Genomic DNA, 14,354 nt, shown 5'->3' on the forward strand with positions numbered 1-14,354 from the left:
CATACTTGACATCACCTTTCGATATGCTGTACTGCCTGACGTGCTGCTCTCGGGTGTCTTCCCTTTTTCACCATCTGTTTGAGCTTTTCCTTGTTGTACCCCGAATATGGTACACATCTTTCTTTGAGAAACTCCCGACATTCTGGAATGGTCCATTCTTTTAAAATATGTTTCCCTGACTCCATTGCACAGTTTAATAAGTGTACTGCACCCATCTCCTCCCCGCACTCGGCTGTGGTTAAAGTGTTGTACGTGCTGTCGTTTTGCTTTGTTTAATATGGCCGATTCACAAACTAAGCATTCGTTAAGTACATAATTTTCGGTGGAACAGCTTACGTCTTTAACCAGTGGATTACGAGCCAGAGCTCAGGCTGGGTAGCGTCGTGTTGCAAGTCTCAGCTCAGGTTGTGCTGGCCGAGCATCACCGTAAACAACTCAACCCGTACGCAAAGTTACGCATGGTGCTACGCAAAGACGGAGAGGGAGAGTTTTTTTTTTTTTCCTTTTCACCAGATGATGCCCATTGCCCTGGATGCTTATCTTCAAGTTTACAATAAACAAAAACATTTTTTTTTTTTCATTTTTTTCACTACTCCTGTGCGTAAACTTACGCTTGGCGCTACGCAAAATCGGAGAGGGAGAGATTTTTTTTTTTTCTTTTCACCAGATGATGCCCTGGATGTTTATCATCAGGTTTAAAATATATATATATTTTTTTCATTTTTCATTTCTGTACGTAAACTTACGCATGGCCCTACGCAAAGACAGAGAGAGAAATTATTATTTGTTTTTTTCACCATATGATGACCTGGATGTTAATCTTCTAGTTTATGATAAACAAAAAGGAAAACCTTTTATTCCTTCGTTTTTTCGGACCACGGGATGGGATAAAAAAGGGTAATTGCGCAATCCACGGGTAGCATGCTAAAACACACACACATCAGAAGTCTGTATATCTATCTCTATCTAAAACACACACACATCAGAAGTCTGTCTATCTATCTCTATCTATTGCCACAAGCCTTCATCCCGTAAGGGGTGGCCACAAACAAATCGCCTCCATGTCTCCCTGCTCCCAGCTCACACACCCCTTCTCTCATATACCTCTCCACTCCATACATCCATTTCATCCTTGGCCTCCCCCTCTTTCTTCCCTCCTCCACCTCACTCACATACACTCTCCTCGTCAGTCGTTCACTCTCCATCCTCTCCACATGGCCAAACCACATCAACGTGTTTCTCCTAACGCTTCCTATCACATCCACATTCACACCACAACGTTCCTTCACATCCTCATTTGTCAGTCTGTCTCTCCATGTGACTCTACATGCTCCTCTCAAATAACTCATTTTCACTGTTTTCACTCTTGACTTCTATCCTTCCAACAAGGTCCAAGCTTCACTTCCAGTTGTTAGAGTTGGTATCACAATACTGTCATGTAGTAGCTTTTTCACTTCCATGTTCACTTCCTTGTTTCTTAACATTGCTTTCAAGAAACCAGCAACCTTTCTTTCTTGTTGTACCCTGTCAAGCACTTCACCCTCTAACCTTCCATCCTTATCCATCACACTCCCCAAGTACTTAAACGCACTCACATTTTCCATTTCCTTCTCATCCAACCTGAGTGTACAGTACATTCACTGACTTCACTTCTCTCAAAGACCATAACTTTACTCTTCCCTACCTTCACTTTTAGATTCCGTTTCTTACACACTCTCCCAGGAAGTCCTGCAGGATATCTCCATTTACTAATTGCACAAGATTTATTCAAATATATGTAAACAGGCAACGCACTATTTTAGTCCACCAGCTAAGATTCTCTGAAAAGCCTTGTTATTCTTTCATTACAAGTATATACATGCACTTGATTGAATTGGAAAAAAGATTCCTAAAAATAGCAACACTATTAACTTTGTATTAGGTACAGTTTCACAAGTCTTTAAAACCCTACAAAAATATTTATTTGCGGTCTTTCGACCTTAGACCACATGGTGGCAGACCTCTGAAACAAGGTTTGGTGAAGCCTCTAATTAAGGCACACGATCTGATTGAGTCTGTGCAGGTGTATATCCAAGAGGAGGCTGGGGTTATTTGCTTATGTTATGCCACTCAGGGATGAGTAAGGCTGGGCACTCTTACCTTAAATGTCTGAACCAATTTGCCTAGCCCCAAGGTCCTATGTTCCTCATGGGGCAACAATGGATTAGATGATGGATGAATGAATGAATGATGATGATAATACACAATAATAATAATAATTATAATAATAATAATAATAATAATAATAATAACTGGCCGGCTTATGCTGCCCTTATTGTTAGTTGCATTTTCTTGCTTGGCTTCTTTATTTTGGTTGTTGTTCTAGCCAGTTCATGCTGCCCTTATTTCTCGTTTAACAGTTGTAGGCACTTCTACCCTTCAGAATTAACTGATTCCGACCAAACTTGAACATAATGACCAGCTTATGACTTAGTTGTGTCTGCAAGGTTTTGGTTGTTAGGCAACCACTCATTGCTTAGCAGCGGCTGAAAAAACGTTTTTTTTTTTTTTTTTACTTCTCACGTTTTGAGTTATGGAAACACTACTAGTGGGCGTAAAAAGCTGATTCCTTTCAGCGTAATATTTATATCATTCCCAATCGGAAGTGTGCCATCCATTTTCCTTTCTCTCCTCCAGTTTACGAGTGGCAACCCTGTGAAAATTGGCCTCGGTGACCCTAGCAACCAGTTACGGTCTTCAAAAATGCACCCCTAGTTCCCCAGCAGCTCGATGGAATGGAGTGAAACTTTGCATACTTATAGACATCGAAATGTACTACAACTTTCTACTGTACACCTATGTGCTACATTGGCCATGTCAGGGGTCAAACGTCATCATATGTGAAAAAGGCAAAAATGGCTAAAATCACGACTATGCACATACGAAATGCTAAGGCTCCAAAGGTTATTAAGCCAGGGCCATGATTCTTGGGTGGATATTGCACTGGAGTACCTCCAGACAAAATGACATTTAATGTCGAAACTCACTTACATTTGCTGGCAGCGCCACCTAGAAGTTGTGCAGTACCTAAGGTGGGCCATTCCATGAACTGCAGGCTCCCTAATTCCACAGGGGGTGGATGGACTTGAATGAAACTTTGAATGCTTATAGACATAAATGAGTACTACAAGTGTGCTTCATATATGAATGTTCTATATTCACCAGGTCAAGGGTCAAAGTTCATCATGTGGAGAAAATATGAAAAGAGCTGAAGTTACGACCTTGCTTGTTCAAAATGCTAAGGCTCTGAAGATTGTTAAGCCAGAACCATGATTCTTGGGTGGGATGTTGTCCTTCAGTTCCGCCATACAGGAGTGACTCTTCCTAGTGAAACTTATGAAACTTGTAGTTGACTATAGTGAAGTCGTAGCTGAGCTGTAGTTAACAGTGAGTTGATTTGTAGGAGATAATCTTAGTTTACTTGTAGTCGATGACAGAAGAAAGATAATGATTACTATTGGGGTTTGTTTGTAGTTTATTTCTTCAAGGAGATATCTCAAAATTTATACTATGTCTCACAAGAGCATATTGAGGTGAGTGTGTTTTATGCTTGCTAACTTCGCGAGCCTGCCCCTTTCCCCACCGTGAATCTCTCTAGAGTCTAGACCCCCTTTTCGCTCTCTCTCCTGGCTCATTCTGCCTGCTTTTTCCTTCTCTCTCGGATAGGTAAGGTTGTGTCACGTGTACTGCACGGTTGACTAGAATTTTCTTGATCCTGGGGACTTTCCTATCAGGCGTCACATTGTGCTGTCTGTGGCATTCCTGCTGAGAGAATGTGTGAATGTCACTTCTTCCAGTCCTAGCCATGACTTCAAGCTAACCTCTAGATTACATATGTACGTTACTAGGTAGTATGTATTATACTGTATTATGATATTTTAGTGTCCTGACAAACCCACTTCAGATCACTGAAAAAGTGGTCTACTAGAGCTTGCCATTGGCGCCTACCGGCTTGTACTACTACTACTGCTACTACAACTACTACTACTGCTACTACTACTACTACGACTACTACTACTACTACTACGACTACTACTACTACTACTACTACTACTACTACTACCAAAGAGTATAGAGAAAGATAAGAGGGGACAGTCGCACCATCCCCGTGTAATTTTGGGTGACAGTGGCACCCCAACCAGAAGGCGTGGAAACAGAGCTGGAGAATGTAAACATTATGCAGGGCAGTCAGTTCTGTGCTGCTATTAACAGCAGAAGTTCTAGGCAAAAAAAGCCCGGATTATCTTTTTTTCGATTCCCAAAGGACAAGGAAAGGTGATTGATATATTGACAATCATATCTTATCTACTCTAAGTTGACGCTGATGAAATTATCAGAAATGTTGATCTGGTTGTTTATTCTCTCATTGTTGCTTTGGTATTTAATACACCGTGATTTATCTAGACACTACAAGTGGTTACTGAGCATTGTTCTAGGGTATCAGGCTCTTTTTATGTTGTTCATGCTGTGTAATTTCTCGGTGTTTTATTATAGACAACTATGGTTACCGAGTGTTGTTAACTTAGAGGTCAAGGAGATGGGCAGATCTCCTGGGGAGAACATCCGAGTCTCTGTTTCGACGTTGTGTTTTTTGTGCCGAGCACTTCGAAGACAACCAGTTCATGAACGCGGACATGAAAAAGTGAAAATACGCTACCTGATTTAGTCTAAAATGAAGCTTTTATCAGCCAGCTACACTTGTTTCACATGTTTTTATCAGCCAGCTTTTTATCAGCCAGCCACATTTGTCTCACATGCTTTTTATCAGCCAGCTACATTTGTCTTACATGCTTTTTATCAGCCAGCTACATTTGTCTCACATGCTTTTTATCAGCCAACTACATTTGTCTCACATGCTTTTTATCAGCCAGCTACATTTGTCTTACATGCTTTTTATCAGCCAGCTACATTTGTCTCACATGCTTTTTATCAGCCAGCTACATTTGTCTCACATGCTTTTATTAGCCAGCTACATTTGTCTCACATGCTTTTTATCACATGCTTTTTATTATCACAGCTTAGCTTCAGCTACATTTGTCTCACATGCTTTTATCATTGTATCAGCCAGCTTCATTTGTCTTCACATGCGTTTATCAGCTTTTTAGTCAGCTACATTTGTCTCACATGCTTTTATCAGCCAGCTTCATTTGTCTCACATGCTTTTATCAGTCAGCTACATTTGTCTCACATGCTTTTATCAGCTTTTATCAGCCAGCTACATTTGTCTCACATGCGTTTATCAGCTTTTATCAGTCAGCTACATTTGTCTCACATGCTTTTATTAGCCAGCTTCATTTGTTTCACATGCTTTTATCAGCCAGCTTTTTATCAGCCAGCTTTTTATCAGCCAGCTTCATTTGTCTCACATGCTTTTATCAGCCAGCTACATTTGTCTCACATGCGTTTATCAGCTTTTATCAGTCAGCTACATTTGTCTCACATGCTTTTATCAGCCAGCTATATTTGTCTCACATGCGTTTATCAGCTTTTATCAGTCAGCTACATTTGTCTCACATGCTTTTATCAGCCAGCTACATTTGTCTCACATGCGTTTATCAGCTTTTATCAGTCAGCTACATTTGTCTCACATGCTTTTATCAGCCAGCTATATTTGTCTCACATGCGTTTATCAGCTTTTATCAGTCAGCTACATTTGTCTCACATGCTTTTATCATTTGTCTCACATGCGTTTATCAGCTTTTATCAGTCAGCTACATTTGTCTCACATGCTTTTATCAGCCAGCTACATTTGTCTCACATGCGTTTATCAGCTTTTATCAGTCAGCTACATTTGTCTCACATGCTTTTATCAGCCAGCTACATTTGTCTCACATGCGTTTATCAGCTTTTATCAGTCAGCTACATTTGTCTCGCATGGTTTCTAATCACTGAGTTAAGGTTTAGTAAAACATGGAAGATCTCTTTCACTTTTTCAATAAAAATTTTTAAAATTTAGTTGTAGGAGATAGAGGGAGGGAGAGAGAGAGAGAGAGAGAGCTTTGGTAAAAAAAAATAATAATAATTGGTTTAAACCATTGGTTTAAAGCCACCAACCCTGTATATACATTTATAAGGTTTGACATTACACCCCCTCCAAAAACTTGCGGTTACTTTTTTTCTGTTGTAAAAAAATACATTGTTGATGCAGCGAAGTGCTTTGATTAATATTGACATTGACATAATCATTATTCCGTGATTGTTAATATGGAAAGGTTGAAGTATTTAACAGAATAATTTGAACCAAGAGATAATCTTCAACTACCGGTATATATTCATCACTATTATATTTTTCTTTTCTGATAATTTACTGGTAACCCTCCCTTTCTCTCTCTCTCTCTCTCTCTCTCTCTCTCTCTCTCTCTCTCTCTCTCTCTCTCTCTCTGGGGGCCATCCCTATGTTCCCAGGATCCTATGTTCTCAAGGATAGGTTAGGTTAAGTAAGGTTTGGTTAAGTTAGGTTAGAAGGATAGGTTAAGTTAGGACGTAAGACTGGGGAACATATATATGATCCCTCTGTCTGCATTCACAGCTATACATGCAGACAAGAGATATTTTCTTAAAATCACACTAATGCTGCTCCAGATACAGTAGTTATTATTTATTTGCGATGGGGAGTTTCAATTTCTTAACAGATTGGCCTGATATAGGACTATCTCATTTATTTGTTCCCTACGTCTCAACGTTTTGAAGTACACTTCATTTAGTGCCAGGAGTTTTAAATAATGTTGTAAACCACAGTCAGAGGCCAATGTGGTAAGTCGAGAGGTATGACCTGTCAGTGACGAGTGCCACTCTCACTTCTATTTACTAATTTTTTCCTGCAGAATATTTAGTAAGATTTCCAAAGTAGTGCATCGTTTTATATATATACAGTAGGCTATAATGGAGATTAAGATACTGTTACAACCCACAAAAGTGCTAACATTCGCCTTAAACACTGGTGTGGTGTGAGCTAGCAAAAATAAGTGTTATCACAATTTCCGCGATCGCCGTCGGGCGGCGCCACCGTTCCCGGAGTTACACTTTTCCCATAGAGACTCGCGCGACTGTCCCCTCTTATCTTTCTCTATACTCTTTGGTACTACTACTACTAATTATAATAATAATAATTATAACATTAATAATAATAATAACAACAACAATAATAATAATAATAATAATAATAAGAGCATCGTAAGGTTGTCCAAAGAAAATTTTAGTAATGGAACAACTTCCCACAACCATTTTCTACTGGAAACAGAGCTATAGAGGGGTGCTGTGACAGCAGTAAATACAGTGGTAAGGACAACAACAGTAACGATGGTGGTGATGACGACTTATACCCAGCATTCGGAGGGAACACAACACAGGCGACTGACTCACTCACTGCTGGACCACAACCACCCACACCACAACCACAACAACCACAACAATCAACCAGTGAAGACCATTATGTTGTCCCAACTCTAACAAGGGATATGGGATGCCGGAAAACACCATGCGACAATTATAGGTACTTGCAACACCTTGAAAAATAGAAGAAGCTGCGGAATTGTTAATAACGAAAAATGAAATCGATGAATGAACAATGAAAAGGCGGAAGAGGCTAACCACACAATTACCCTCATCGTTTGTACGTCACAATTATTAAAACTGATGTGCGTCCGGAGGAAAAGCCAGATAAGGCTTATTAGGGTTTATTGTTTTATGTATGGGAACGAGATGAGAGAGAAGTTACTCAGAACCAAGAGGTAACCGTGTTTAGTGTGAATTACTGTTACACAATATACAATATTTCAAAATGTCATGGACCAGACCCGACTGAGGACGCTGAGAAGTGAACGAAGGATACGAATGGTACACACCTATTTCCGCCTCCTGTACTTTTCCTGAGGGAGAGACTGAAGGTTGGAAGTCAGTTAGTGAACGTCTAAGAGAGCTTGGGGAGAGCTTGTGGCAGCAGAGGCCCGCCTGAGCACCCTACCACGACGATGAGACGAGTGATGTTCTGGAACACTACGGCAACAATGAGTAAACATCTTTGTTAGAGAATACAGAAGGAACGTGGAACTAAGAGAGTGAGAGAAAAGCATAAAATTGAATAATACTAAGAATATACCGGGCGTATACTGTAGAGCTGTGGTAGGGTATAACAGGACGGGCCAGATAAAGAATATAATAGTTAAAGTAACTTGGTTGTTCAAGGATAAAGTGGAAACTTACTTAAGGGCGATGTGTCTATTATAGAAAGATATAGGGCTAGTGCAGATAATTGAGTTAAGGTGTATCCCTAATAATTAAGAGAGTAAGATAGTTATTAGTATATTGAATAAAGTATAGTCTTAGTTCTGTAATGTTATTAGGATGAAATTATGTTATAATGAAGTGACACTCTGATAAAGTGATGCTATAATGAAGTGATATTGTAGCGATTGATGTTACAGTGACAGTGATGTTATACTGATATGATGTTATAATAGAGTGATGTTCATAGTGTTCTTCAAGTGTTATTATATAATGTGTGTCAAACATTTGGCAGTCGAGAAGTAATAGTTAACGTGGTTAAGAGTTGTATCGGAGTGGAGACTAAAGATTAAAGTTTGTGTAAGAATTGAGAATCCTGTGGAAAGGAGTTATATTCTGGCTGCATATAAGGCACTTATGATTAATTACTTGTTTTATGAACTTTAGTTATAGAATACTGTCGAAGGTGGTATGGTTTTTCACTTTTAATTTAGAGTAAGATCATACAGCAGTCACGGGACTTTGGGCTTGGTGAGTTGGATAATGAGTTTGCTGCTTTTGACTTAGTGTGTAAATCGTATAATGCCGATAGTAGAATAAATGGGAAAATGAAGAGTTAGTTTTGAGTAACCCTAGAATCCCTACCTCTTAACTGAGTAGTGAAACGTGCCTACATAGCACCGGTCTTAAATAGACTTGTGAATATTGGAGTTAGTATGTTGTTATGTCTGACTCCCTACTTGCACCTGTCCAGTGCTACCTATACTCTCACAAGAGGAGAATAAATTAACCCGCCCCGTCCCGGCCACTTTTCGACCACTGGTACCCCCCAATCCCGACCATTTTTCGACCCTTTTTTTTTTTTTGCTTAAACTTTCGCTTTTGGTCAGAAACAATGGCCGGTGGCAAAGAAAGTGGTCCCCGGGGTCCCTAATTAGCTTAACCAGGTATGCCTTGGTCCCACCTGGCCCCTTGTTTTCCCTAGGCGGTGTGAGCCTCAAACGTTTTCTATGGTATTATAAGTTTGGGAAACCAATGAAAGTAAGTAGAAATGAATTTATTACAAACATAAAAACATGTGATAAAAGAGTATATTGGATTTTATACAAAAATAGAGCAGAAATAAGCATTGTACCATCGTCCGAAACGAGCAAAATCGGGCAACTTGGTCACGATGCATCGCTAACATTCTAAAATCATGATACATATAATTTTTTTTACTTACATAATACTTCTACAATAACATTATACCATTTTACATTTTATTAAACTGTTTTTACGTATTCACAGGCCTTTTGATAACATTTAGCGTAATGTTAGCGCTTATTTACGTAGTGAGTGAACTCGCTGTGACTGTTGTTTCAACTCGTATTGTGCTTTTTCTACTTACATAGTACTTTTCTAATATTATTATACACTTTTCAACTTTATAGAACTGTTTTGAGATTATTTCGGGCCTTACGTAAATATATAGCGTAATAATAGCGCATAATAACACACACGGTGAAGTCGCTGTGACAACTACTTCAACTTACAACCTATTTTTGTACTTATATAATAATTCTACACTAACATTGCACATGTAAACACTTGATATAATTGATATCACATCATTTCTGAACGTACGATGGAACTTAGCGTCATATTTGCGCGTACTTACACAGGGAGTGTTATCGCGATATCATTTGTTTCATCTTACACTAGTAATCAACTTATAAAATACCTTACTACTAACATTACAACATCTTCCACTTTATATAATTCCTATCACATACTTACTGACCAGAATGTGGGTGTACTTGTGACATCAATTATGACAACTTACAGCAATGTTCAACTTATACGTTTTATTCATGCTAACATTACACCCGTTTCCACTGTATTTCCTTGCTATCACATATTTACTGACCAGATTTACACAGTGGGTGTAGTTTTGATAACAATTCTTTCCACTTACACTAATTCTCATCTTATACATTACTTTTCTGAAAAAATAACACCCGTTTCAACTTTATATTTGACTTAGCACCTACTGACTGGCCTTACCATTATCATGAGCGTCATTTCGCCTTCCCACACAGTTTCAGTAGTGTAGGAAATTATGATATTCCTTGAAACAAGGCTGAAGGCACAACGCAACATTGCACTCGACACACTCGTATCTTGTGTCTTTTCTCTGCGTGGTTGGTCTGACTGTCGAGTGCCTACATACTGTACATGGCAGCGACGCTGGGGTTTACGACGGTTTGGTTCGGAAGGGATTGCGCTGGGGTAGTGGCGGCCTGCAAGACGTAGGGGAGTCTGAGCAGCACGGGGGGCGCGGGTGCGGTGTGTGGGTCTGTCCTGGGCATGCTGGGCGATTATTTCACGTGCCAGCTCCCTCACAAACCCCTCAAAGGTCTCGGATACTCCGGTGGTCATTGCGTGCAGCTAGTGGGCGTTCAGGACCGTGATGTCAAGCAAGTGGAAAAAGAGTTTCTTGTACCACTTCATCGTGGTCCTGGCACAGTCAACACTTGAAATCATCGAGTCTGACTGATCAACTTGCCTCATGTTCAGATTATAGGCAAGTACAGACTCTGGTTTCCATACGTTGCGCCTCCTCTCGCTACGGTGATCCACGGAGTCTGTGCGGTGCATCAGGGGGCTGTGAACAGTTGATAGGAGGCAAACTTCCCTGTTGTGGTTCCACAGGGTGGCAAGGATGTTATTGGCCTGGAAGAAAACCACCTCATTCTTGTCAAGTTTCCTCCCTATCTTGACCATATGGAGACGGTTTCTCTTGACTGTACCACAGATTCTGGTGTCGTGTTGGTGGAGGAACCTAGCGAGAAGAGGGCTAGTGTACCAGTTGTCCAGGTACAACACATGACCACGATGAAGGTACTCTTCTATCATTGTCTTCACCACGGCCCCAGAGAGTCCTATACTCCGATCTTCTATTATATCTGTCTGTGCGCCCGTGTACAAGACTATGTCTTGCACATAACCAGTCTTACAGTCACACATAACAAAGATCTTGTACCCGAAACGGTGTCTCTTGCTGGGTATGTACTGCCTAAAGGAAATATTGCCTCTCCACAACACAAGACTCTCGTCTATGACAAGGTCTCTGTAGGGATAAAATGAGGAGCGGAACATTTCCCGTAAATGATCAAATACCAGCCTAATTCTCCTCATTTTATCGGTGTTATTTGCATTGGCTGGATCATCTGCATCAAAAAAGTGGAGGCGGCCGAGAATAAACTGAAATCTGTTACGACCCATCACCTTTCCAAAGATAGGTGTGAGGATGATTGGGTCCGTTGTCCAGTAGGCAGGAATTTGGTTTTTCCTCACCACACCCATCAAGATTACCAGGGCAAAAAATAGGAACATCTCTGAAATAGTCACGGGATAGTCATACTGTTCTGCATGCTTGCTTGTGGTTCCTAACCGTTCACTTTCACGGCGCTGGGATTGTGAAAAAATATTTGTTTGTTCTACTATGCGCCCAACAAACGACTCACCAAAAAACAAGTTGAAAAAATCTAACCGTGACGACCCAGCATTTACACCTGGAGCCGTGCAACCTGACTGCCACTCCTCAGTGAAAGGGTGAATGATGGGAGTAAAATTACTCCCATCCTCCCAGTTCCACGTGACACCACCGTCTCCAGCCAAGTCACCATCGTCCCCTTCGTCAGGGTGGGGAGGTGAGGGTGGTGGGGGAGGTTGGGGAGGTGGAGAGCGGCGCCTCTCATCACTTGCACTTCTCTTCCCTCTCCCTTTTCCTTTACCCTTTCCCTTCCCTTTCTTTCCTTTCCCCACATCCTGGGGCTGTGGGGAGGAAGTTTGGGGATATTCAGGGGCGAAAGAAGTGCTGGGGAGTGACTCAACCTCCTCTCCCCTAGGCCTACGAGCACCACGTGCTCGTGCTGCCTCCCTCACACCACTGGCCCCTTCACCCCGCACTACCCCCACACCACTCTCACTTTCACCCCGCGCTGCCGCCACAACACTTTCCCTTTCTCCCAGCAATCCCACCACACCACTTGCCACTTCCCCAGACAAAGTACTTTGACCATACCTTATGTGTCGTCTCGCCCCACCTTCTGATCCACGTGGTGATATTTTCTCCTTTCCCAACCACGCGGCGATATCACATCCTAGGCCTCCGTCATCCTCATCGTCCTCATCCTCGTCCTGATCAGATTTGTGATGGAGACATAGCTGTGCACGTGGTTGGGGAGCAGGCTGGCCTTCCCTTGCCTTACGGTATGTCACATACCGCGTTTTTCGGGGCGAAGGGACTTCCTCATCACTGCTACTTATTTCTTCCTCTGGCTGGACGTAATCGTGATCCACCACATCATCATCGAGTGGAGAATCACTGTCTCCAGTGAAGGCTTCCAGGACGGATGCGATTTCCTCGTCTGAGAGACCTTTCCGCGCCATGTCTGACCTGGGTCACTGCTAGCAGGTGAGTGACCGAGACAAGGGCGAGCGCGGGTCACACGGGGTCTAGGACGCTGCCCGCCTGGCGGCAGGTAGGGGAGGCTTGGGTACCCGGGCGAAACGAAAATCTCCCGCAAATTTTGAAAATTGTGGAAATTATGAACCTTGCAATTGCAGGACGTTGAAGTACGTCCACGGGATTAGCTGTGACAAAACGTGAGGACGTGGAAGTACGTCCCCAGGACGGCGCGAGGTTAAAGTGAAAGTCAAGTAGGGCAGCACAACATACTGGTGGCAGCAGTGGTGGGATTTTAAGGTGGAAAAGACTCGTAACTCAGATTTTGTAATGAACTTAGGTCCTACTAGCCCTCCATGTACTCCATCGCCAGTGTCATGGGGACTAATACCATGTCCGGAAGCTTGGTTTAGATTACGTAGGTGCCTGTCGGAAGAGGCATTACATGAGTGATTAACACATCTTGGAATACCGTCACCATCCCGGTGTGACTCAGCGTTTTCCAATTATTTATTATACTGTTTCGAGGGAGTTAGAGGAGCTAAAATGAGCAAACCAAAGTCTGCAGTGAGAGATGCTGCCGCCCCAGCCCTCGACCAATTGCAGAATCTCGCCATTAAGTTGAGTCAGACCCTGACTGGCAATGCCGTAAACGATTATGCTAAAATAGCAGGCCTGCCTTATTTTTGTGGTGGAGAGGAAGTGTCACCAGACTTTCCTCAGTACAGATGTATAACAAGTGCAAGGCATTGGCTGCAGACTATAGATATGACGGTAAGCCCAATTTGGACTGATCAAGGTAGATTAGAACTGGCCAAAACGCACTGTATAGACTCCGCCTACACACATCTCAATACGATTAGGAAAGTTGGTTCAGAACAGCTGTAAAAAATGAATACGTGAGGATATACCCCACTGATGCACGAGCCAGTAAAGGGAGGTCCCAAAGATACAAGCAGATAGGTTCCATTAGGCATAGTTGTATAATGAATTCTCGTACAATGAAACACGTAACTAATGGTAAAATATTGGTTGGGTTGGAAAGACCCCATCAAGGACAAGTTTTCAAACTAAAATATACGACTCTAATTGCAACAAACATATCTGTATCACTGAACTGTAGAGAAAGCAACGTGAAAGAGCAAATAATATGCAAATAATATGACTGCACATTTATTAAACCTATAAAACATGCATAACACTCATCTATAGGTGGCAATGTTGTGTTGGAGGTGGGAAGCTGGTGGTCGCCAGATCAGCAGCCGTGCCAGATTCCAAAACCCATGTTATTGTACCCGGCATGTAAAAATTATCGCTTTTTGATCAAAATTATCGCACTCATAAATTTCTTCACATAAGTCGGTAATTACTGTGGAATTAATATATTTATATGTGGAGTGATTAATTAACGTTATTGAATTTGTTTACCTGTTAAGTACCTACCAGTTTATAATACTGGTTATCAAAAGAGTTACTAAATCCTTCTGTTGTACTAGTCTTGCAGTAGACCTGTTAATTTTGCAATCCCCAATTTATTTTTCAGAGTATGAAATTATGAAAGTTATCACATTATTCCAAGCATGCTAACGCATATCGCAAAGTGTGACAAACTATCGCATTTTGCAGTAATTATTGCACG

At 41.5% G+C, this 14,354-nt stretch overlaps 1 protein-coding gene across 1 annotated transcript in view; it reads right to left on the reverse strand.

Moving 5' to 3' along the window:
• LOC145402696 (putative glutamate receptor) overlaps window positions 1–13,196 on the reverse strand; it is a 68,284-nt gene extending 55,088 nt beyond the window's left edge. Inside the window, exon 1 of the mRNA XM_080274668.1 lies at window positions 13,161–13,196. Coding sequence (XP_080130794.1) covers window positions 13,161–13,196 — 36 coding nt within the window. The remainder of the gene's footprint in view (window positions 1–13,160) is intronic.
• Window positions 13,197–14,354: the final 1,158 nt, after the last annotated feature.

Source organism: Coenobita brevimanus, chromosome 58, assembly GCF_032717465.1.
Source record: "Coenobita brevimanus isolate Jiangsu-jjx chromosome 58, ASM3271746v2, whole genome shotgun sequence".
Taxonomy (NCBI): domain Eukaryota; kingdom Metazoa; phylum Arthropoda; class Malacostraca; order Decapoda; family Coenobitidae; genus Coenobita; species Coenobita brevimanus.